This window comes from Erythrolamprus reginae, chromosome 3, assembly GCF_031021105.1.
Source record: "Erythrolamprus reginae isolate rEryReg1 chromosome 3, rEryReg1.hap1, whole genome shotgun sequence".
Taxonomy (NCBI): domain Eukaryota; kingdom Metazoa; phylum Chordata; class Lepidosauria; order Squamata; family Dipsadidae; genus Erythrolamprus; species Erythrolamprus reginae.
In genome coordinates, this window is record NC_091952.1 from 49,860,702 (window position 1) to 49,885,213 (window position 24,512).

The 24,512-nt window shown below is 39.1% G+C and overlaps 4 protein-coding genes across 5 annotated transcripts in view; 1 reads left to right on the forward strand and 3 right to left on the reverse strand.

The window, feature by feature from the left end:
• The window catches only part of FKBP5 (FKBP prolyl isomerase 5), a 1,202,894-nt gene that overhangs the window by 197,019 nt on the left and 981,363 nt on the right, over positions 1-24,512 (reverse strand). The gene's annotated exons all lie outside the window — the stretch shown is intronic.
• CLPS (colipase) lies at positions 2,213-4,848 on the reverse strand. The gene is made up of 3 exons (XM_070748519.1): positions 4,765-4,848; positions 3,178-3,300; positions 2,213-2,377 (listed from the first exon to the last, which is right to left on the reverse strand). Exons 1-3 carry the CDS (start codon positions 4,846-4,848, stop codon positions 2,213-2,215), a joined length of 372 nt encoding a protein of 123 aa, XP_070604620.1.
• On the forward strand, positions 8,650-16,198 carry LHFPL5 (LHFPL tetraspan subfamily member 5). The gene is made up of 3 exons (XM_070748866.1): positions 8,650-9,061; positions 13,242-13,478; positions 15,938-16,198. Exons 1-3 carry the CDS (start codon positions 8,650-8,652, stop codon positions 15,952-15,954), a joined length of 666 nt encoding a protein of 221 aa, XP_070604967.1. The 3' UTR covers positions 15,955-16,198.
• The window catches only part of SRPK1 (SRSF protein kinase 1), a 38,751-nt gene continuing 35,739 nt past the window's right edge, over positions 21,501-24,512 (reverse strand). For both annotated transcript variants that reach the window (XR_011558537.1, XM_070745189.1), the window contains exon 16: positions 21,501-24,065. Coding sequence is in view for 1 of the 2 variants with exons in the window: in XM_070745189.1 (XP_070601290.1) it covers positions 23,881-24,065 (185 nt within the window). In the remaining variant the exon portion in view is untranslated. The remainder of the gene's footprint in view (positions 24,066-24,512) is intronic.

Here is a 24,512-nt window from a genome sequence, read left to right on the forward strand (position 1 = left end):
AGAGTAAATGCATGTGTTGCAGAACATAAGAATGCATTAAGAAAAAAAGATTGGTAGCCCACCCCTGAATACAATGTATTAGAGACGTGGGTGACAAATCATGAAAAATACTAAATGATTTGATTGTATATTTTTTATTAAATCTCATCCCAAAGTAATTTTCAATAGACAGAACTTCTCAGAATGGCAGCTTTCAAATGATTCAGGCTAGGACATATTGCACTAGTTAGACAGGAAAAGAGGCAGGCATGTAGATAAAACATGGCTGGAAGATAAATTAGATCAGTAAAGAAGCATGATCAAACAGCTAAAGCAATGAAAAGGCATGGAACATTATAAAGAGTAAAATGATAGGCTTAGTCAAAGGGGAAAGTTGATGTCAACAGTTGCTAGTCCATATTATTATTTTCCTTTTTCATTACATATTTAAAAAAGAATATAGGAAAGAGATAATACCAATATCAACAGTGAAATACCAGTAAGATGGACAGGAAATACTAGTTTGTGATAAATGTGACATTGTTTAAATTAGTCCTGCATGTTTGACATGGCAATGTTTCAGAGAACTTGTCTGGTCTTGGAAGCTATATGAAGTTGCTACTCTTGTAGATCATATTAAGCCTGGCGATCAGACTGGGTAGTTGGGGGGGGGGAAAGGCCAAAAAAGGTGATAGAAATCTTATTCATGTTACTACAAAAAAAAACCTTATACAGAGCTGTGCTTTGGACTTGGACATTCCAGTTCTGATTATCCATGTGTGTTTTTGACCTAATTCCTGTTGTGGTTCCGTCTGAGGCCCCTCAGGGAACGGCTGATCTTCTGTCGGTTTCCGGCTCAGAGGGGGAGGATGAGGAACAGGAGGTGCAGGCAGACGAGGAGGAGGAATCTCAGGCTGAAGAAGAGGGGGGACAGCCAGAGTCCCCCCAGAGGGAGCTCTCCCCAGCAAGCAGCTGGATTCCTTAGAGGAAAATGCCCAAGCAATAATCGATCTGCGACGGAGAAGAGCAACCCAACGAAGGGACCAATTAGCTAGGTACTTTCAACACTAAAGAGGCAACAGCTGTGTTTGGGTGTGGTGCTCTCTGGAAAGGCTAAAAGGCAGACCCACCCTTCCTGGCTTGTGGAGTATTATCTTTGGGAGTCCTGGGACCTGGCTGTGATCTTTGGCGTCTTGGAATTCTGGTTTGTGACTTTGAATACTGAAACCTTGGGAGAAAAAGGTGGGAGTCTTATTCTCTACAGTGGTGGGTGTGCCAGCAAGAAGGCTGCTGTATTGTTTGGACATCAGAACTCTGCTGTAAAGTTTTATAGCCTGTCTGTTGGGAAGAACAGGTTTTTCTCTGTGTTTATTTTTCAAGCTATAAAGTACTTTTGCTTTTACCAGCGTGTCTGGCTGTTTTTTCCAGTTGGTGTTGAGGTCTGGGGGAACCCAGACAGAACAATTCCTTGTTATCCCTCATTCTAGCTCACCTGTTGCTGTTGTGCAAGTCAAATTGGAAAGCTCCTGAGAGAGAGAAGGTTAATTATTAGAACTCACTACATTGCTAGACCACCAAAATAGAGTGCCCTAATAATTATTTTAAAAATCCTTTCCTGGTTATCATACTTTATTTATTTATTTATTTTTATTTGTTTTGTCAAGTATGTATTGGGGGTATACAAAGATATAATAATATTTATATACATGATACGTTTTCTTCCTCTGCTCATTGGTTACTGTTGTTGTCTATTTTCTGCTCAGATGGTAATCTGTAATTTCATGCAAATTGGAAAATCATCTCTCTCTCCCTGACTTTGGTTTTGTGAAAGATGAATTCCCAAATTAGTCATTCTAAATATGTAGTATTCAGGTGAAATATATTAATCATTAAAAGAGAGTGAACATGCCTAGGAGTAACATACACTTTGGAATATCTCCACAGCGGCATTTTTACCTAATGATTTGTCCTCCAATCACTGGTTGCTCCATCCTGGATTTGGTTCCAAGTCTAAGTAAGGTGAGCCAGATATTTCTGCTTCCTGGTATAATACCCCAAAAATATATGCCAAGGCCTTATTTTCAGTAGACTAGATTAGAAAAATATTTGAATCTCACTTAAATCTAGATAGACAAAGGACGTGCTTATTGGTGCGATACATAAAAGCATAGGAATTTGTTTTGCAATACAAGTAATGATAGTTATGTGGCTACTTAAAGGATTGAGGGTAAATCTAGGCACCATATTTCTTCCTTCCTTGTTTTTCATTGCTGATTTGATTTGATGGGTCCTTGCAAATGCCAAAATCAGTATTGACAATACTTCCCACAATGGTCCGATCACCATCACAGATTAAGCCACGCTCACAAGGGCACTTGTAGTAAACTCCATATAGACTCTGCAGGAAACAGAAAGATACAGATCATTATTCCAAGGCTTATAGGAGCAATATAAGTTTTTCCATAATTCATAACAATCTCTCCCTAGTCTTGGGCACTTTCCCCAAAGTGCAGAAAACCGAGATATTAGCCTGGGATAGTTTATTAATTTATTTTACTTATTTTATTTTATTTATTTGTTTTGTCAAGTAAGTATTCGTGGTATACAAAGATATAATAATATTTATATACATGATACTAGTAAAAGAGAAATATTAGGACAGGGGATGGAAGGCACTCTGGTGCACTTATGCACACCCCTTACTGACCTCTTAGAATCGGGAGAGGTAAACAGTGGATAGATTAAGGGTAAAGTTTTTTGGGTTAGGTGATGATATTACAGTCTGGTAGTGAGTTCCATGCAACAGCTACTCAGTTACTAAAGTTGTATTTCCTGCAGTCGAGTTTAGAGCAGTTTACTTTAAGCTTGTATCTGTTGTATGCTTGTGTGTTGTTGTAGTTCAAGCTGAAGTAGTCATTGACAAGAAGACCAACATTAAGCTATGAATCCTGACATATGTTTCACCGTACAAATGGTTTTCATTTTTAAATTATTCATTTTCTTACAATAATGGTGCCGTTGACTTAATGTGTTGTTTTATTTCATAGTATTTGTTTTTTGCAAGACATATCACGGTTACTTTAAAGTTGTCTTCTGTACTACTAGCTAAGCACTTAATTGCCGTCATGGTGACCAGAATACCTCTCTCTGATTCTCTCATGATGGGCATATAATTTTGTTTTTAAAAATGACACTCACTTTTAGAGAACATTCTTGGTTTTCAGCTGCCTTGAATGCACAGCGAGCAAGACTTAATCCTGTGCGTCTGTGACAGCACCTGCTTTTGCACTGAAGGCTATTTAAACACAGCTCTCCATAGTCCTAGAGGAAAACAAATGTGAAACTAGGTGGTAAACGTGTGAAACAAAATGGTTAATTCAGCAATTTTTTGGAATCTCTTCTTACAGTCACTCATGCTCTTATCACTTTGCGGCTCGACTACTGCAATGCACTCTACATGGGGCTACTATTAAAGAACATTCGGAGACTGCAATAATCCAGAATGCAGTTATTATGGGTGTTGTGTTGTGGTTATCACCGATAAAGCCCTACAAGGCTTAGGGCAAGGCTATTTACGGGACCGTCTTCTGCCTCATTCTTCCCAGCAGCCAATTAGAGCCCCCAGAGTTGGCCTTCTCTGGGTCCCATTGGCCAGACAATGCCGACTGGCGGGACTGCATGGTAGGGCCTTCTCTGTGGTGACACCAGTTCTCTGGAACCAACTATCCCCGGAGATCCGTACTGCCCCTTCTCTCCTGGCCTTCCAGAAAGCCTTAAAACCTGGCTTTGCCAGGTTGAGCAATAGCACCAAGCTCCATCCTAGGAGTAATGAATGTTTTTTAGCATTGAAGTTTTTAATTGTTGTACATTGTTTTATTGTTGTACACTACCCAGAGTCCATCTGGAGTTGGGCGGCCTGTAAATTTAATAAATTAAATTAAACAAAATTGTTAAATTTGTCCATTCTTTTCATTTTTCTATATCTGCCATTTTTGTGAAAGGCCTTGTCTCTTTAGATTCATCACTACATTCTCCATAAAAATATGTTAGTACACTGAGTAATAACCAGGTTGTGTTGGCCTACACCAGCTGTATAATCATTTCACTGAAATTTTGATGGAATCTCATGTGTTGACCTTGATCTATGATTATGTTCTGATTTACATAGAACTTTAGATTGATTACATGTGCAATTAGTGGCAGCATATTATTCAATTATCAATTGAATAATAACGCTGCAGGTTTTTAAAATAAAAGAATAGGACCAGAGCAAATTATTCCTAGCATTATAGATATCCAAAACTAAAAGAAGATAACTCTGGAAGAATTAAAATAAGGATATCAAGAAGCATTAAAATACATAAAAATGTAAGACTAGACACTTCTTCCTTTCCTGTCCAAACCTAATGAAAATATAGAAACACTGCACCATAAATCGATGGAACATAAAACCCCTAAAAACGAACTGTACCTTCCTCAGAAATACCCAAAATGAATACAAGTATAGTATACAGAACTAAAGAAAATAAATACACAATTCCACATCCTAGACATAAATACCTAACATCAGGTCGCTCGATGGTGATAGTCAACCATATGGTTGACAACTCATGTCTTTACTATTGAAACTGAACATTTTATATGCTTTAAGATGATTTGTCTGTCTATTTTTCCTCCTTTCTTTTCTTTTTGTATGTTTTGTTTGTTTTGACAATTTTATATGTAGAAATTGAATAAATATTATTTTAAAAAATAAATAAAATAAGGATATCTCATATTACTTACCAGGTTAACAATTAGTCCTCTTGGATGACCCAAAGACTCTGCCAAGGCAAGTGTCAGCAGTAACAAAATCCAAAATCTGTCCATCGGTTCTGGGTAGCCAATGAGTTAATGAAGGCTCTTGGGATGAAAAATTGAGAGTCCAGACCCTCCTGGAAGTTGCAGTTAATAAAACCTTTTGTCCATGTCACATGAATCCTTCCTTCCAATGAATGTATCTCATGGAAACATGTGATAGTGATAGCAAACTTGATTTGGAAAGAAACCAAAGACTAAATAGTAAAGAAGCAAGCCAAAAATAAGTGCTGTAGTCTACAAACCTTGGGATTGCAGAGATCAGGACCCTCAATATCAGCAAGGCAGTCATTGCACCAATAGGTTCATACATTCTGGAAGCCCATTTTGTAATCTGTTTGGATTTAGGTCAAAATATTCTAAGAGGGCAGCCAGTTGTTGGAAACCAAAATTCAAAGTTTAGTGTTATATATTAATCTAACAACTTGATATGTTCATCAAACCATGACGTATGATATGCACTTGGTGCCTTTCCTGAATTTTTCATTTCTGCCCAGCATGTCGGTTTTCTGTGAAACTCAGAAAAACTTTGCTCATTCCTTTGTTAGGATCTGGATGAATGTTTTTGTGAACCCAGACACTGGAAAGGAAAATCATGGTTTCTGGCTTATAGATTTTTGCCTTGTTGGTTTGGTGTGGTGTGTGATCTTTGTAGATCCTTTCATCAATAGCTTTGATGAACTGATAGAACTTATTTTGATGATGCAAAATTAATAAGAACAAATATAAACTTTTTTCCTTAGCTTTCTAGTTGGCTTATTTAAAAAAGGAACAGAGAATCCTAGAAACCCCCCCCCCCCCCCATCATTTATGTTAGAATACTTTCATACAGCATAACTTTCCCCACTCTAGAGCCATCTAGACCAATTGAACATCTCTATAGATTGGCAGCTAACTATGTTGGCTGAGAGTGATAAGAATTTTTCCATTCTAAACTTAGGAACTGTATCAGTCAAAGCTGATACAGAAAGTTCAGCAAAGTTTAGTGGGAAAATCCTATTATAACAACATGTGTAAAAGACATCTTATTTCTCAAAGTTGTATGCCAGGTTGCCTAAAACAAGAAGCTAACTGGAACCAACAACAGATGTAGCCTAGTGGAACTTTCTCAGGATCCAAATGTTTGTTATGCAACCCTGAACTAACCAGCCAGTAAAACACATGCTACTAATACCTATCAGAATTATTATTCTCAAACTAGATATGTAACACTGCCTACTATTACCTGATCTTGACTGAGAACTAGGTAGCTACATATGTCAGGAAATAAGTAGTATTTACAGAGAAAAACCAAACATTTTGGTAAGGCTGTATTATTATTATTATTATTATTATTATTATTATTATTATTATTATTATTTATTAGATTTGTATGCCGCCTCTCTCCGAAGACTCGGGGCGGCTCACAACAATAAAAACAAAACAAATATTATAACAAAACAAATCTAATATTAAAAGAAGCATATAAAACCCTATCATATATTTAAAAACCAAACAGCACATTCATACCAAACATGAAACAAAATATAAAGAAGCCTGGGGGGAAAGGTGTCTCAACTCCCCCATGCCTGGCGGTATAAGTGAGTCTTGAGTAATTTACGAAAGACAAGGAGGGTGGGGGCAGTTCTAATCTACGGGGGAAGTTGATTCCAGAGGGCCAGGGCCGCCACAGAGAAGACTCTTCCCCTGGGGCCTGCCAAACGACATTGTTTAGTCGACGAGACCCGGAGAAAGCCAACTCTGTGGGACCTTATCGGCCGCTGGGATTCGTGCAGTAGTAGGCGGTTTCAGAGATACTCTGGTCCAATGCCATGTAGGGCTGTATGCTGGTTTTAGTTTAGCAATGTGCATTTCTCTGTAAGGATTTGAGAACATGTGGACAGATTTGTATGATTCCTGCATATTCATTTAAATAATGTTCATATAATTAATTATGAATATATAAGCCAGGTGATATCGTAAATAGGCACACATTTCTTTTGAAAAAGATTCATTACACCACAATAGCTTAAAGAATTTTACACTGACAACCGATAAAAATTATTTCTCACCATTTGAGAATGACCATAAGGAAGTCATGCCAACTCATCAGCTTAGCCAGAATTTATGACAAAAGGTTTTTCCAAGAGTGTCTGAATATTCCTCATGCTTTTATCTACATGTAATGCTTATGATATTAGCCAATTGCTCCAATACATTTGGTGACTATCCACCATAACGTGATTGTCCTTTTATGTCTTCAATCTGCCAAGCAAATCTTGCACATTCCATTTCATGGGCTTCTAGTAATGATGGAATGAAACACTCAGCTTCTCAGAAATGACCAGATATCCTGCAGCAACAAGAGGCCATCTTAGAAAATAGAAAATACCTTATTAGAAAATCTAATATAGACTAATACTAAAATATGTATGTGTGTATCAGCATTATATTTTTTAAAAAATTGTGTATTTTTTTTAGCTTTTAAAATGATTAATTGTGTGTATCCACCTTCTTACACTGGTCTATGACTATAATAATATTTAATTGATTTGTAAACTTCATGATATTTTGGGAGCATTGTTCATCACATTTGCAAGGAATCTGATTAAGATAGAATAATACAGAGTTAATATATACTGCTCACAAAAATAAAGGGAACACTCAAATAACACATCCTAGATCTGAAAGAATGAAATATTCTCATTGCATACTTTGTTCTGTACAAAGTTGAATGTGCGCAACAGCATGTGAAATTGATTGTCAATCAGTGTTGCTTCCTAAGTGGACAGTTTGATTTCACAGAAGTTTGATTTACTTAGAGTTATATTGTGTTGTGTAAGTGTTCCCTTTGATTTATTTATTTTTGAGCAGTGTATTATAGGAATGTTAACTTTGTGAATGTTCATGCATTACACTAACCATGATTTACATGCCTATTATTTGATAAAATTTATTGGACTGACTGTACTGTTTGGAAATGTTTATGATCAAAACTATACAAATCACATAACAGCTGAAGTGAGATTTATGATTCCAGCCTTAAAGCCATTATCTGGAACAACCAGCTGTCCTTGATGTTGTACAAATTGGCATCTTGCTCCCTCTTGTAGGATGAGCATAATGTGCTTTTATGTTAACTCTCTATTGAATGAGATTTATACTTCCTGTCCAGGAATGTACCATTTCCCAAGGTCTAATTATTAATACTTAATTTGAAATGGGGATGGTGGATTAATCTCTATCTATCCTAGTCAAGGGAATCGGTGCCTGTCCTCTGGTGTGTGCTCCCAATTAACAGGAAACAGTGTCTACCCTTCGGTTCATCAGTCTTGGGCCTCCTGGCTTTTTCTGCCAATCGCTGTCCGTGGTGCTGATACCGAGCTCACAAATAAAGCCGCAGAAATTCCTCTTCTTTGCTGTTTGAAGCAGGAGGGATATTTCCTTTACACATAGGGAAGACCAACTTATTGGAAAGCACCAGACATGTAGGGTGCTGGGAGAGGAGGAACAGCAGCAGCATCAGAAGCAACTAAGACTAAGCACTCCTTAGGCTCCAGCACCTCCCACTGAGCTTGTCAGTATGGAAACAAACAGCCCTTCTTGCAAATAGTCATCTGAGCATCTGTGGCTGGGGCAAGAGCTGCTTCACAGAATCCTGATCTAGCAGTGGAGGTGGAAAGCCAACCTTGCAGTCCCTCTTCCTTGGATTCAGCTTTGCTATGGGCTGCTCCTCATTAAAGTTCCTGGAGTGAGAAGACAATCGGAGGTTTTTTGTTTCACTCTGAACTTCGAGGCATGTCTTACGAGGCATAGCCATCTCTCCGTGAAGCCATGGCGAAGATGCTGCCAGCGCAGGAAGCGGCAAAGATCTATCATACCAACTACGTGAGGAATGCTCGAGCTATGGGAGTGCTGTGGGCACTGTTCACGCTTTGCTTTGCGGTCATCATGGTGGTAACGTTCATCCAGCCCTATTGGATTGGGGACAGCATTGACACTCCACAAGCTGGTTATTTTGGCCTCTACTCCTATTGCATTGGAAATGCACTGACCAGTGAACTCATCTGCAAGGGCAGCCCGCTGGACTTTGGCACCATCCCCTCGAGTGCTTTTAAAACGGCTATGTTTTTTGTGGGCATTTCTACCTTCCTTATAATTGGCTGTATTCTCTGCTTTAGCCTCTTCTTCTTCTGCAATGCAGCCACTGTCTACAAAGTGTGTGCTTGGATGCAACTGGCAGCATGTGAGTTGGGCATAGACAACCCAGGGGATAGATTAAGACATCCATTAAACATAACTTCAAAGTGCTAAGGGATTCCTGCTCAAGTATATAATGTTTGGGAATACCATAACCTCTTCGTCCTATCTCCCAAATTTGCAGTGCAAGGGGCATCTGAGTCCTTTGGGATTGGGCGGCATAGAAGTTAAATAAATAAATAATAAATATATTTAAAGTGAATATGTAAATCTGCCATTTGGATGGAGGTTCCATTGGCATCACTCTTAATAATGAGAAAGAAAAACAGATTTGTGGTACTGCAAAGTAAATATTAGTTCCTTGATGACACAATTCTTTTCAGTGTGTGAATATAAATCTGCTATTTGGATTCAAATTCCATTGGCGGCTTTTTCCTGAGTGTGCTGTCGCTGAAACCAAATTATTCCATTTCTTTAGTTCCCATGTCAGCCAGCAATGTGTTATTTTAGTGAGATGTCTTATTCTTGAAGTATATTGTAGGCTGTTAAGTGATGTGTGATGATGCTTAATACTGTAATCTATTTGAAGGGCAAGCAATCGATGCACTTTTAGTGATTGTTTGGGGGTTTTAAAAAAAATGAAGTTATGGTTTAATGCTTTCCCCCCCCTTAATCTGCTTTATTTGTGGCTACCATGACCACTGTCTCTGGTGAAGGTGTAGGATGTAATCATGAAGTAACTATATAGAAGGGGTATTAATTTAAAACATCACTAAAACAAACCAGGACTGTGCAAGGAGAAACACAGGAGGAATCTGGCTGAATATGATCAAAGCTCCATCTTCAGTGCTTTTGACAGGCAGATTTAGCTGTTAGCATTGCCTAGAGGGGAGATGTGTGATTTAAGAAAACTGCTTCTTTCTGATGAAAAGGAGATGCTTCATTCAAGATAGTAGCAGCTAAAATTTTCCGAGGCCAAAGGGAAAACGAGCTTCTGTTTGTATTTCCTTTTATGTATGAGAGAAGTCAGAAAACCATCAAAATAGTTGCAGTTTAAGAAGGAAAACAAGGTAAAATTGTGATTCATAAGAGAAAATGGCCAATACAAAAGTCATTACCAGCTGAAACCTTTCAGATTTGTTAAACTACACTTCCTATAATCCTGTGCCAGTGTGGCCATAGGAAGGTTATGATGAAAGTAAGGTGTATTACTGCGATACCTAATAGCAAAAGGGTACAGGTTTTACTAATTCAAAATAAATAGTAGGTTGGAGTCAAACATAGCCATAATTATAATAGATTTACAAAAAAAATTGGATTTAAGATCCATTTTTAATTGGAATACTTTGCATATAAAATTATGTATAGTATTCCTGTATTTGTCAGCAATGTTAAAGAAAGAAAAACAGTATTTAAGGACACCTGAACCTAGCAAGCATTGCAAGTACAGCACATAGACAAGATTATAGAAGCAAAATTAAATAATAGTATGTAGATAGAATAGCATGCAGATAAAAACTTAAAATGAAATACATCCGTTCATTTATCAGTTTTTGCTATTCGTGGCAAAGCTTTTTAAAAAATAATTATTTGCTTCTTCTACCTCATTCCGAGAGAAATAAATGAGTTGCTTTATTTAGCGTTATGCAAAACAGGAGCATTCTTTTACTTGATGAAATGCACTTTGGCTTTCCATCTTCTAAAAATTGCCATGAATTCAAATTAAGGGGCCAGGATTAGGTAATGACTTTCCATTCCGCATAGAATATCCTGCTTTAATATGCTTAAGATAATTAAGCCCTGCCTGTAGTGGGGATGCCAAAGAGGAGCATTCTCAAATTCTCGGAGACCTACAGAAGGCCACCTGATCTTAAAGCAAGAAGATGCTGAAAGCCAGTCACCATAATTTGAAACCAAATACTCATGCCGGGGAACAAAGCCTGGTTACATGATCTGAAGAGGCTTCTTCAGCAAATAGAAATGCATTGTGTGAAAGACAGGTTAAAGTAACAGCAGCACAGCAACAGGCTTAGCAGTGGCATTTTGAATAAGCTGTAAGGACAGGCATGGCATTAAAGAAAGCTATAATTCTTCCTAGCCTCAACCATAAATAACTTAAGAGGCTTGAAAAGGCTTCTGATTAACCCACATTGGCTGAAAAGCACAATGCTGGAGGAAGAGTAAAGATCCTAAGTGACAGGGGAGTATAAAAGCTTTTCTTTTAAAAAAAATCAGTAAATTGCTATGGCAGCCTCATGGCATGTTTCTATCAAAGTAACATCTGAAAATTTACCTTCCTCACAATAATAACAGTAATAAATAATGTGTTATAGTGAAAATAGAATCTTGTACCTTAGAAATCTCAACATACTTCCATATAAATTTTAAATTTACATCTTAAAGTACTGTGCAGGCAGTCCTCATTTAATGACCGCAACGGAGACAGGCAACTCTATCATTAACCAATGTTTTTGTTACGCAAGCCTTCACGTAACTGCAACTTGCAGTTTTAACTGTCCACTTCTGCATGGACTCCGCTTGTCAGAGGTTGGCTGTGAAGTGTGCAAATGGCAATCACGTAACCTAGAATGCTGCTATGGTTGTAAGTGGGAGGACTCATCCTAAAGCAGGTTCTGATAGGTTCTGGAGAACCGGTAGCAGAAATTTTGAGTAGTTCGGAGAGCCAACAAATATCACCTCTGACTGGCCCCAGAGTGGGGTTGGAATGGAGATTTTGCAATATCTTTCCCCCAGGAATGAGGGGGGAATGGGGATTTTGCAGTATCCTTCCCCTGCCATGCCCACCAAGCCATTCCCAAAGAACCAGTAGTAAATAGAATAGAAACAGGGGCAGGGATGAAATTATCCTGGTTCATTCGGGCTGGTTGGTCGTTGTAGAGCTGGTGGCGATCACAACATGAGGCTTCCCCCACCCTCCCATACACCGTCATTTGGGTTCTTTTACCCTCTGCGCATGCACAGAACAATATGCGTATGAGCAGAGGATAAAATAATCCGAATAGTGGCATCCGGGCAGGGGGGAAAGCCCCACGCTGTGATCACTACCTCCTCTAAGACGACCAACTGGTCCACCCGAACCAGCAGCATTTCATCCCTGAACAGAGGACTTATTCAGAAGAATAGAATAGAATAGAATAGAATTCTTTATTGGCCAAGTGTGATTGGACACACAAGGAATTTGTCTTGGTGCCTATGCCCTCAGTGTACATACAGGTAAAAGAAAAAGATACATTTGTCAAGAATCATGAGGTACAACACTTAATGATTGTCATAGGGGTCAAATAAGCAATGAAGAAACAATTAATATTAATAAAAATCATAGGATACAAGCAACAAGTTACAGTCATACAATCCTAAGTGGGAGAAAAAGGATGATAGGAATGATGAGAAGGAACTAGCAGAAATAGAAGTGCAGACTTAGTAAAAAGTCTGACAGTCTTGAGGGAATTATTTGTTTAGTAGAGTGATGGCGTTTGGGAAAAAACTGTTCTTGTGTCTAGTTGTTTTGGTGTGCAGTGCTCTGTAGCGACGTTTTGAGGGTAGGAGTTGAAACAGTTTATGTCCAGGATGCGAGGGGTCAGTAAATATTTTCTTTTTTTCCTTTTTTTAAAGTTTTTATTTACAAATATACAATAAATACATCGGTTACAATTAACAACATAGACATGTCAAATTACTGAAAGTGCGAGTAATGGGTAGTTACAGATTAAAGCAATAATCCTGTTGAATTATAATTTAAACGTTATGCATTTGACAATAAACGAAGACATTCTATTCTTCTCTTTCTTCTTCTTTCTTTTCTTTCTTCTGTATGTCTGTATGTCTGTCGAGGTTCTTTGTCTAATTGTCTTGGGTCAGTAAATATTTTCACCCCCCTCTTTTTGACTCGTGCAGTATACAGGTCCTCGATGGGAGGCAGGTTGGCAGCAATTGTTTTTTCTGCAGTTTTGAAGCCACGTTCTTTTGTCAAAGGTGGTAAAAGGTGAACATACTTTATATGGTACTGTCACGCCATTGTTTACACTTAAGCCTCCTACTGCATCGGTCCCAAATTTATTTGTGTATTGATTGCATTTACTGCCCAGCTTGCATCATCAGGAACCTGAGCAGAACACTTCATGTGAACAACCCGCCTGACAGGAGATACCACATTGATGTTGCAATTGTGTCTTGCGCTACCGTCACTGAATACCTTCCACTTCCAGGTGCCGGCTTGTCCATTGGCTGCCTGCTCTACCCTGATGGCTGGGACTCCCCCGAGGTGAAACGCATGTGCGGAGAGAAGACTGACAAATACACCCTGGGAGTCTGCACTGTGCGCTGGGCGTACATCCTCTGCATCATTGGCATTCTTGATGCCCTCATCCTTTCTTTTTTAGCCTTTGTGCTTGGCAACCGGCAAGACAATCTGCTACCCTCCGATTTCCAAGTGGAAAACAAAGGTGAGCCGTTCCCCATCCCTCCCCCAGAAGAACCTACCTTTCCCATTGTCAAAATAGCAAGGACAGTGGAACTATAGATGGTGAGATTTGGATATTTGCTTCCATGAAATTTATAAGGACAAAAAGTGTGTAAACTTGTTTTATGTGCAGAAGATTAATATTAGAACTCATGCCATATTAGAATTGTCAGAACCTTTCTTTTTGTTAAATTGTTCTTGTGGTATCCTATTTTTCTTCCATGCTTCAACGAAAGGCAGTATATTATTATTGTTGTTGTTGTTGCTGCTGTTGCTGCTGTTGTTATATTATTGCCCAGAGCCAACCACCACAACAACAGTTATTATTATTATTATTATTATTATTATTATTATTATTATTATGTCAGTACAACACAGCAAATGAGATCAATATGTGTAACCCCCTGTTCCTGGCATTTATTGTGAGCTGCATACAAATCTAATAAACAACAACAACAATTATTATTATTATTATTATTATTATTATTACTATTATTATTATTATTATTATTATTATTATTATTATTATTATTATTATTAACTGAGCCGAGGTGGCGCAGCAGATAGAGTGCAGTACTGCAGGCCACTAAAGCTGACTGTAGACCTTCAGGTCAGCGGTTCAGATCTCATCACTGGCTCATGGTTGACTCAGCCTTCCATCCTTCCGAAGTGGGTAAAACGAGGACCCAAATTGTGGGGGCAATATGCTGGCTCTGTTTTTTTTTTAAAAAAGTGCTATTGCTAACATGTTGTAAGTTGCCCTGAGTCTAAGGAGAAGGGCGGCATTAAATTATTATTATTATTATTATTATTATTATTATTATTATTATTATTATTATTATTATTATTCCGCCCTTTTCCCTGCAGACTCAAGGCAGGTCACAAGAATAAAAATAGATACAATGACAATAAATACTATTAAAACATTAAAAATATTAAAAACCCACAGTAAAAACAACCATTCCTCTTTCATAAAAGTGTCCGGAGCGAAGCTTTCGCTCACAGTCCCCAGGCCTGCCTGCATAGATGTGTTTTTAATGCCTTTCAGAAGACAAGGAAAGTGGATCTCCGTGGGGAATTGGTTCCAGAGGGCAAGCTGCAAGGTGTCTACTGTCAAAAAAACCTTGGCTATATGCAGCTTTATTCCTGTAAAAATCCATATTGTGTCCCTGTATTACTGCCTGGCAATGGCCGAGTTCAGTGATTGTATAATTGACTCTGCTGGTGCAGCAATTAATTAAAAAAATAATCAATAGAATATTCTAATTCATCGCAAGTGTGGGATTGGGCAGGTGAGGAGCACAGCAGATTCATGAATGCATTATAAATCATTGGAGAAAAACCCGGAAAGCTTCTGTAAACTTTTGTTTGGAAGTCCTTCGCCTTCCAAGCAAAGCTTAAAAGAAAGAATCCCAAGTACCCTTCTGGTATTTGTAGCTATTGTATACACTTGTCTTCTAAATTATTCCTTCCCTAGCTACTAAAAATAATTAAAATAGCATCAAATTATTGCTTCCCTAGCTACTAAAGATAATTAAAATAGCAACAGTAAATAGACTTACTTTGTGTCTCATCACCATTTTCTGTTTTAGACTCAAAATCCAGTTTTGGAAAAAAAAGAAAGAAATTATTCCACTAGCCTTTAATGAGCTCAGGATTCTAGAATGAAAAAGTCTATAATTTGGATATTGTTTGTGCCTTTTATATAGAGGGTTAGGGTTTATGTTTTCCCAAATGTCAGTCCAATCTTTCCCATTTGGAGAAGTTTCAAGCAACAAAATGGGTGATTAAAACTTCTGCCTTTTCATCTGTTCTCCAAATGTGCATTCAACCTGTCTGTTCAACCAAGGTGTCTCTTCTGATTGTCAACAACAGAAACAAAAAAGACTGCAGGGGTTTTCTCTCTCTCAGTATCAGAAAACATGGGGAAAACTGGTTTCACAGTGCCCTCTGTTGAAGGAGGAAAAGGTTATTTGGGGATGTTATTACCAAAACTTCAAAACAATGTAAAAAAACAAATTAAAAATAGTCTCTACATCTTTCAGACAGCGGCCTTCGGGATGCAGTAAAAGACTTGGTGGTCTTCAAGCTGGGAGATGTTACTCACCCTTTCTTTAGCAGATGTTTTCAAACTTGGCAACTTTAAGACTTGTGGACTTCAACTCAACAGTCGGCTATGCTGGCTGGAGAATTATGGTAGTTGAAGTCCACAAGTCTTAAAAATGCCAAGTTTGGGGACCCCCTGTTTTAAGATGTAGGAGCTTCAATTCCCAGAATTCCTCAGTCAGCATGATGGGAGTTGAAATTATCTTAAAGTGGCTAAAGTTTAAAAATACTTCAGACTATGAAAGAGGGGTTGTTATTCCATTAGCTGCTTTTGGAGAAATGAGGTGGGAAAATGGCACTTTCTGGATTAATATGGCGTATATTTTTGTCCTGCAGAGGAAGAAAATAAATGAAGATGAATACTGAAGGAGTCACAAGTGTACTTACTTCTGCCCTTGAATACTGAGCACTCCAACTTGACCTTGGACTCAGAAAAAGTGCTTGATACACATAATGCTAATGTGGATTCTGCCAGTTATCCAGACACATCAGTCTGTGTTATAGAAGAGTGATTCTGCAAAAAAAACAGTGTGCTCTTTTCCAGAAAAAGACTATAACAAAATAAAATTTCATCAGTGTGACATTAATTGATTTCGATCTCCATATCCTTTTTGCAATCATGTTTTGTAAAATGTTCTATAACTATGAGGCCCAATAGATCTGGTTAATTAATAATAGACCTCAAAACATTTTTCTGATTTAAATATTGCATCCATTCAGCTTGTTTAATGTTACTTATAACAGGCTGCCCTACAAACTTACTTCAGGAAAATGAAACCCTTTAGTTCTTGAGAATCTTGTTCAAATGTCTAGTCCCCTAACTTCTCAACAGAATTGTATTTCTTTTTAAGGCTTGTTAAGGTACATGCATTGACACGAGTCATGGGGTTATGCTGTCCTTAAACCAATGGAGTACAATCCCGTTCATTGGTCCAGTTAGTATGAATCGAAAAGAGTTAGGTTGTACATAGGAGTTACAACTTGGAACTTTTGGACCAAGATATTCTTCAGGATTACTCTTTGTTGTGGTTGGCTCACGGCCAGTCAGACAGTGAAGAGGAGAGGTTGATGTGGGAGGTGAGGCAGAGAGACCTGCTGAGCCTGTAGGCTCTCTAGTCAGAACCTCCTGCGAGTCAGACGAGGAAGGGGTGATGGATGATCCCATTCTAAAGGTCAGGGTCCGTAAAATGCTGAGACGCCAGGAGCAGCTGCACAGACGCAGGTGGAGATTCTAAGTCACAGCTGTCAGTAATTAAGGACACTACAGCAGGGTTAAAAAGGGAAAGTCTTGCAGAAGGCAGTGTGGGAATTTATCCTTCAGATTTGAAAGAGATAGAGATTTTGATGCTTCGTGGTTTGGTTTTTCTTTTGGACAATTTTGGAGTTCTGACATTTAAAGTGAGTAATTGGCTGACGTAAGCCAGACTTTTGTTGCCAGCTTGAGTCGTTAATCCTGACCCCTGGATTCATAAACCAGCATTTCTTTTGCAGTCGTCGAGGCTTTCAGCCCATTTTGTACATGAAGAAACCTTTTGTCTTTTGCAAGCTTCTGTGTGTGTTTGTATAATTGTCTTGTTTGGGTGGCCAGCCTGCCAGGCAGAACACTCTTGCATTTCAATCAAGAGGTGATAGTATATTTGTATATCCAATTTACATTTGCCACAAAGCAATTCTGAGAGATGGATCTTTCAAAGCTTTTGAATACATTATATATTTATGAGTGAGTGGGAACCTTTTGGTTTGTTTGCCAAAAGGGGGATTTGCAGACATCCGTGCCCACAGCCATAATTCCATGCGTCCCCTTATGCATGCACATGCTCCTCCTCGAAGCACTCAATGGCACACTCTTTTTCACACTGCTTCAGAGCCTTTCTAGGAGGCTGGGGAGGGTGGAAAGAGCCTTCCCCACCCCCACCAGAGGCTGAAAACAGGCTATTTCCCAACTCCCAATGGGCCCAGAAGGCCTGAAAATTAGCTGGCTGATGCGTCTATGTACGCCATACCTGAGCTCACATGCGCGCCAATATGGCTCAGTGTGCCACTGGCTCTATGATGTAGAAAGCACTCCACTTCATCCCTGCATACTGCTCTATCCTTTTATAAAGGTCACTTTCAGGGATGACCGTATCCCTATGACACCATTCCATTGGTTTTCTGTTCCATCTTCCACATTATCATTTGTAATAGAGATTTACGCAGGGAGGCAGAACCGATTAGGAGGTTCCACCCCAGATGCCTGATGGATCCAGAAGGTTTTCAAAAGGGGGCTTGGGGTTTTGCCAGATTCGCTTGTACACAGTTTGGCGGAGTCTCTTGCTGCAGCCTGGAATACAGCTGCAACGGAGGCTCTAGACCGAATTGTGCCTGTGTGGCCTCTCACTATCAAGACCCTGGAGATCTCCTTGGTTCACCGAGGAGCTCCAGGGAATGAAACACCAGAAGAGAAGCCTAGAGAAGCGGTGGAGGAAACAAGATCTGAATCTGACCGAACAATTGTAAAAGCTCATATTAAGATTTACAAAGTGGCAATCAGGTCAAGACGTGCATACAGTGTCGGCTTGATTGCGTCTGCAGAATCCCGTCCAGCCACCCTGTTTAGGGTGACTGCTCCCTCCTTAATCAGGGGGGAGTTTATTTATTTATTTAATTTATTATTTAGATTTGTATGTCACCCCTCTCCGCAGACTCGGGGTGGCTCACAACAAAGTGAAACAATTTACAACAAATCTAAATTACAGTTTAAAAATATTGAGGAACCCGTGCAGGGTAGTGCTGAGGCATTTAACCAGTTTGTCGCAGATAAAATCACTCAGATCCGGACTGATCTTGACTCCGATTGGAATGCAGAGTATGAGTCAGTCGAGGTGACAGGGGCCCGTCTTAGTCCATGATCTCTGGCGGGCCCGGAACAGGGGTTTATCCTGTCCTGGTGCTTCTTGATCTCTCAGCGGCTTTCAATACCATCGATCATGGTATCCTTCTGTGCCGACTGGAGGGGTTGGGAGTGGGAGGCACTGTTTTACGGTGGTTCTTCTCCTGCCTCTCTGGTCTGTCGCAGTTGGTGTTAGCAGGGGGTAAGAGGTCGACTTCTAGGTCCCTACCTTGTGGGGTTCCTCGGGGTCAATCCTCTCTCCCCTGCTGTTTAATATCTACATGAAACCCCCGAGTGAGATCATCCAGGGGCATAGGGTGAGTTACCATCAGTACGCTGATGATACTCAGCTGTACATTTCTACCCTGTGTCCACTCAGTGAAGCAGTGGAAGTAATGTGCCAGTGTCTGGGGGCTGTCAGGTTCTGAATGGGTGTCAACAGGCTCAGGCTCAATCCAGACAAGATGGAGTGACTGTGGGTACTGCCTGCCAAGGACATGTCCATCTGTCTGTCCATTACCGTCGGGGGAGGGAATTATTGACCCCCTCAGAGAGGGTCTGCAACTTGGGCGTCCTCCTCGATCCACAGCTAACTTTAGAAAACCATCTTTCGGCTGTGGCGAGGGTGGTGTTTGCCCAGGTTCACCTGGTGCACCAGTTGCGGCCCTATTTAGACGGGGAGTCTTTGCTCATGGTCACTCATGTCCTTATCATCTCAAGGCTCAACTACTGCAATGCTCTCTACATGGGCTACCTTTGAAGAGTGTTCGGAAACTTCAAATCGTCCAAAATGCAGCCACACGAGCAGTTTTGGGCCTTCCAAAATATGCCCACATCTCTCCATCACTCTGCGGACTGAATTGGCTGCCGATTGGTTTCCGGACACAATTCAAAGTGTTGGTTATGACCTATAAACCCTACATGGCATAGGACGAGATTATCTCTGAGACTGCCTTTTGCCGCACGATTCCCAGCATCCGGTCAGGTCCCACAGTTCGTCTCCTCAGGATCCCATCAGCCAGACAGTGCCGGCTGGTGGGACCTAGGGGAAGAGCCTTCTCTGTGGGAGCCCCGGCCCTCTGGAATCAACTCCCACCAGATTTGCACTGCCCCCACCCTTCTTGCCTTCCGTAAGAATTTGAAAACACATTTATGTTGCCAGGCCTGGGGCCATTAGACCCCAGCCTCTCCCCAATGAATATATTCGGTATGATAGTATGTGTGAGGTTTTTATTTTATTTTAAATGTTTAGTTTTTAAGAAAAAATGTAAAAGTTATTACTTTATTAATTGTCCTAGAATGTTTTATTAGATGTTTTTAAGGATACTTAAGCAGGCCTGGACCTTAATATACTATTTAGCTGCCTACATTTGGTTTTCAGAATTGGCCGACTAATGAAATATTAATTCCTATGAAGGCTACTGATTTTGGTACTATCCAACAACCTATTTGCATAGGACAGATAATCCTCGACTTAATAACAGTTTCAAAGTTACATTCAAAAAGCGACTTATGACTGTTTTTCACACTTATGGCCATTGCGGCATCCCCATGGTCATTGATCAAAATTCAGACACATGAGATAATTGACTCATATTTATGATGGGTGCAGTGTCCCAGGGACATGTCATCCCCTTTTGTGACTTTCTGACAAGCAAAGTCAATGGCCAAAGTCATTAATTTAACACCTGTGGCCATTTGCTTAACCACTGTAGCAAGAAAGGTCGTAAAATGAGTCACAATGCATGTAACCAAGGTTTAAAGTTTAATTGGATTTATATGCCGCCCCTCTCCGAGGACTTAGCAACAGGAAATTTTGGGCTCAATTGCAGTCATAGGTTGAGGACAGCCTGTATGCAAAGTCCACAAGCATTGTATCCCTCACTTCTATTTCCAATGCTTGATTCATCTACAACCCACAGCCGGCCTGCTCCCCTCAGTAGAACACAAGTTCAACATCCAAGGATTGAATTCTTCCTATGAGGACACCTCTCTTTTACCCTTGAAAAGTCCTTTCCCAGTAAACTCCTTTCATTAACAACAAGGAATCTATTAACCTAGAAGTGAGATGCTATATTTAAGGTCTTATTTGTACCTTTCTAAGGATCTTCAGCTCAGTTACCTTGGTTTCAAGGGAGAAGCTTGTTGCAAGAATCAAAGGCTCGCTGCATTATTAAATATAAACTCAGGATATGTCCAACTGGCAGCCATACATGCGGTACTCTAATAAACCTATGCCACTAAGTCAGCTGACTTTCTATCATATTCATTAGTGATTAGCAATTTTAAAAACAATAAAAGGAACTCCAAATTTAAACTTCTCTTGAATTCAGAATCCTGACTTTCTCACACAATCCACGATGATCTCTGGAAATGGAAGGATATTGTTTTCCTTCCTCCATTTTCCTTAATTTCTGTTGCCCTCTCTGGACACAGGCTCTGCTGTGCTTCTTCTGTTCCTAAAGTGTATATGTGGAAGAAGCCCAGCAAGAACTCAAGCACATGCGTTCATACAGAGTTCATTCAGAAAAATGGAAGGAAAACAGCAACTGTTTTCCTTTACGTAGTTAATTAGTTGCATTTATCTTCCATGCTTTTTTCTTTCTCTTTCAACTCACTCTGGTCTAAGTACTGCATTGATGATGGATTTGGCTAAAAATAAGCAGCAGAAAAAGTACAGTATGTAACATTAGTTGAAAATGAAATATTCTCCTTCCTCCTATCACCTAATTTACAAAGCTATATTTAGTACTCATAGGATTGCATCAGTAGCGCTCATATTTAATTCTTTCATTGACTAGGTTCAAATACCATCCTTGTGACCAGTTTGATCTTATTCAACAAGTTGTATTATGTTTATGCTTAGCATCTGAATACCATGTATATTTCACAGAATGTCTCATAAAATCTCTACAAGAAATACTTTAGGTGAACATACACAGCATATCCAAAGTATCTGTGGATTATTGGATAATCTGTTTATTGTGCGATATTTACAAAGGGAAAAAAAAGACAATACACGCAATAGAAAGAATAAAAATGTATTTTCCTTCTAGTTTTAGGTCAAAAAAACAAGTACAAATTGGTTAGTGAGCACTTTATGGTAATTTGTAAGTTGAGTGAACCTGATGTGAACTACAAAGTACGCAGACAATCCAGACAAGCTACCACTCGTACTACCTCAGAACGTCTCTTTTAGTGCAAAAGAGCTGTGAGCAGCCTCCTTCATTGGAGAATAAGCATTTACTACAACCAAGAGATGCCTCTTATTCTAGTCAGATGGTCAGGATATGCAAATGAGGCTACAATGTCACCAAAGTTCAATTCTTCTTGCCAGAATGTCTTCACAGTATTCAGAGAGGAAGTACTAACATATGTTCTAAGTTCTATCCTAAATCTTTTTACAGACAGGCACGGAAGTGCTTTTGGGAGACAAGATACCCCAAAGAATAAAATTAAAACTTTTGGAACATTTTTCTTTTCCTTTTTAAGATTATACACAAAGAACTTTATTTAAGCTTTCCTAAATGAAAACAAACATTTTGCTAAAACCCCAGTCTTGTTACATGACTAAATAAAAAGGAGATATGGTAGCTTTTTAAACACATGCTAACCAGATTTATTTTTCTTTTCGGCAAAGGGATGCATCTTAAAAGGACTCTAGATCAGGATTTACCACACAACGAAAAGAATGATCTTATTACTGGCATATGAACTGAATTGTTCCAAACAGTGACTGAAACATATCAGTTCTCTAGTACTTTCCAGCCTTGGAGAATTTTCTAGTCTCAAAACTCTATTTGGTCCATTGTTAGGAAGTAACTGAAGTCCTAGCTACCCCAAACCTGTCATTACATCTGAATACAGAAGATGTTTAAAAGAAGTAAACAGAGATAGTCTAGGAGGTGCTTACTGTAAAATTAACAAGTGTTTTGTATTCTAATTTTTAAAAAATCTGATAAAATTCAGTCACGACCAGTTCTTCTTCTTAGAGTTTAAAAGTTACAATATATTCTGCTGAACAGTATACTTGTAATGATTTTGAAATCAGAACTGTCACTTTATCTCTACTGGAAGAAAATTAAGACAGTTTGTCCTGAAGTTAATATATAAGTAAAAACAGCATTCTATTTAAAAAGGTACTTTCTAGAGTCTAGCATTCTAGACTAGTTAACATAGTTGATAACATTACATTCATTAACATTTGTTGGTTCTAGGTCTGGGGATATAGCAAGGCTGGAAAGATAGCACTAATACCATCTTCCCTTCTTTTACAGTAAGGATATAATCTATCTGAGAACTGCTCTTTAATAAAAATACAATTTCATACATGACCAATATGACACCAATGGCATAAAGCAGACCTATGTTAACAAGTGGACTGCCACAAACTTGGTATATTCCTACTTTTGAACTCCAGGTTGGGTTGCAGAAAGTTTTTATCAAGCACTCTTGCGCCACATTATCAGGCTGGCAATAACATATTGCCCAAGGCTATGTATTGGACAGACCTGGCATAGAATTTAGGTACTCTTGACTCCCCTCTGCAGGCAATAAATGCATAGATCCATACTGCAGAAATGCTGACTTTTACCACATCCTTTCATTTTATTTCCCTTGTGAAACTTATTCAGGTTTATATGTCCCACCTTTGGAGAGCAAAGGTCATTGGTCTCAGAATTACCCTGAGCACCAAAGATCAAAAATGGCATGTGTGTATACGTTTTATATATATCTATATCTATATCTCTCTATATAGATATGTAAATAATTTCAAAAGATTCAATGGCTAAAGAAAAGTATGTCCCAAAAAATTAAGAAAAAAAAAGTTATCCAAGCAACAGAGCAGACACCTAAGGATTTAGTTGAGTCTAGTGCTCCTCATGGAGCTACCACCTTGGTGCCATCTGCTACTTTTCCTCTTACTGCCAGCAACTGAATGTGCACTAAGAAATGACTCCCAGAGTCAGTGAGCTAAGGAGGGATTCACAAGCTCTTCACATCCCCCTTGGGATGACTGCAATATATTTAAGGGAGTAGATCCCCATGAAGGTTTCCTTCAAGGTAAGGTATCTGTGTAAGGAAGAGACTATGCAACAATTTCACATTCCCGTAAAAATTCTTTGGCAAACTCCAATCACTGCAAATCATATTGGATGTCCACTGGCTAATAATAGTCCCCACCAAGTCAAATACACAATCTCACATGAACAGTTAGATTTATCTAAAATCTAAAAAGCCTTCAGGGAGAAGTTTCACTCTGAAAATCAACAAGGAAAAGGTTGACCTGGAAGAAGGAAAAGGGACAGCTGGGACATCTAGGTGTGTGTGGTGTGTGTATGTATGTGTGTGTCTTTGTGTGTGTTTATATACCCAATGAGAGGACCACCGTATCAGACTGGAGTGTTTAAGGGTTGAGCCAGGGATGCCTGAGACACTGTGCTGCTGTAGCTCTTTTTTCAGGATTCAGCTCCAGCATAGGTAATAAGAAGTCTGTGAATGCAGCTGCATCATCTTGGGACCATTCATATTTTTCCACTAATACTTCAAAGAGACCCCATGGCTTTAATTTAGTAATGTGCTTCAGATCGCCTGTGAACAGTAACAGAAAGATGAATACAAATAAGTGAAGGAAAGCCAACCAAACAATTCCCAGAACTGAGTTAAAAGATGCATTTTTCAAAAAAAGAAGGAAACGGAGTTTTTTCTGCTTCAAAATTCATAATCTGCATTATGCAGGTAGGCAGGCAGGGAGATTAGCACTGCATAGCAGAACATGTTTTAAGTAATCTAGATTCCAAAGCACCGGTGAGAAATTTGATGTTCTAAGTTTTCTTCCTGATCTTCAAAGAAACCAAATAAATGAATTTATCACTCAAAATAAAAGCTAATTCTTTTCAATATTGAAAACAAAATGTGCAGAAACATATGAAACTGGACTTCCTGTTATACAGGATGTCATTGCATTAGTGATTTTATACTTTTGGATCAATCCGGTCAGGCCTAGAAGAGACCAACCCTAAAGATGAAACTCTTTTT

Excerpts from the sequence above, each read along its gene's own strand:
- CLPS (XM_070748519.1), bottom strand. The coding sequence starts at position 4,848 with ATGGACAGATTTTGGATTTTGTTACTGCTGACACTTGCCTTGGCAGAG. Across the intron at positions 3,301-4,764 it reads GAGGACTAATTGTTAACCTG|GACTATGGAGAGCTGTGTTT; the intron begins GTAAGTAATATG and ends GTTTTCCTCTAG. Across the intron at positions 2,378-3,177 it reads ACCAAGAATGTTCTCTAAAA|AGTCTATATGGAGTTTACTA; the intron begins GTGAGTGTCATT and ends TGTTTCCTGCAG.
- LHFPL5 (XM_070748866.1), top strand. The coding sequence starts at position 8,650 with ATGGCGAAGATGCTGCCAGCGCAGGAAGCGGCAAAGATCTATCATACC. Across the intron at positions 9,062-13,241 it reads TTGGATGCAACTGGCAGCAT|GTGCCGGCTTGTCCATTGGC; the intron begins GTGAGTTGGGCA and ends TTCCACTTCCAG.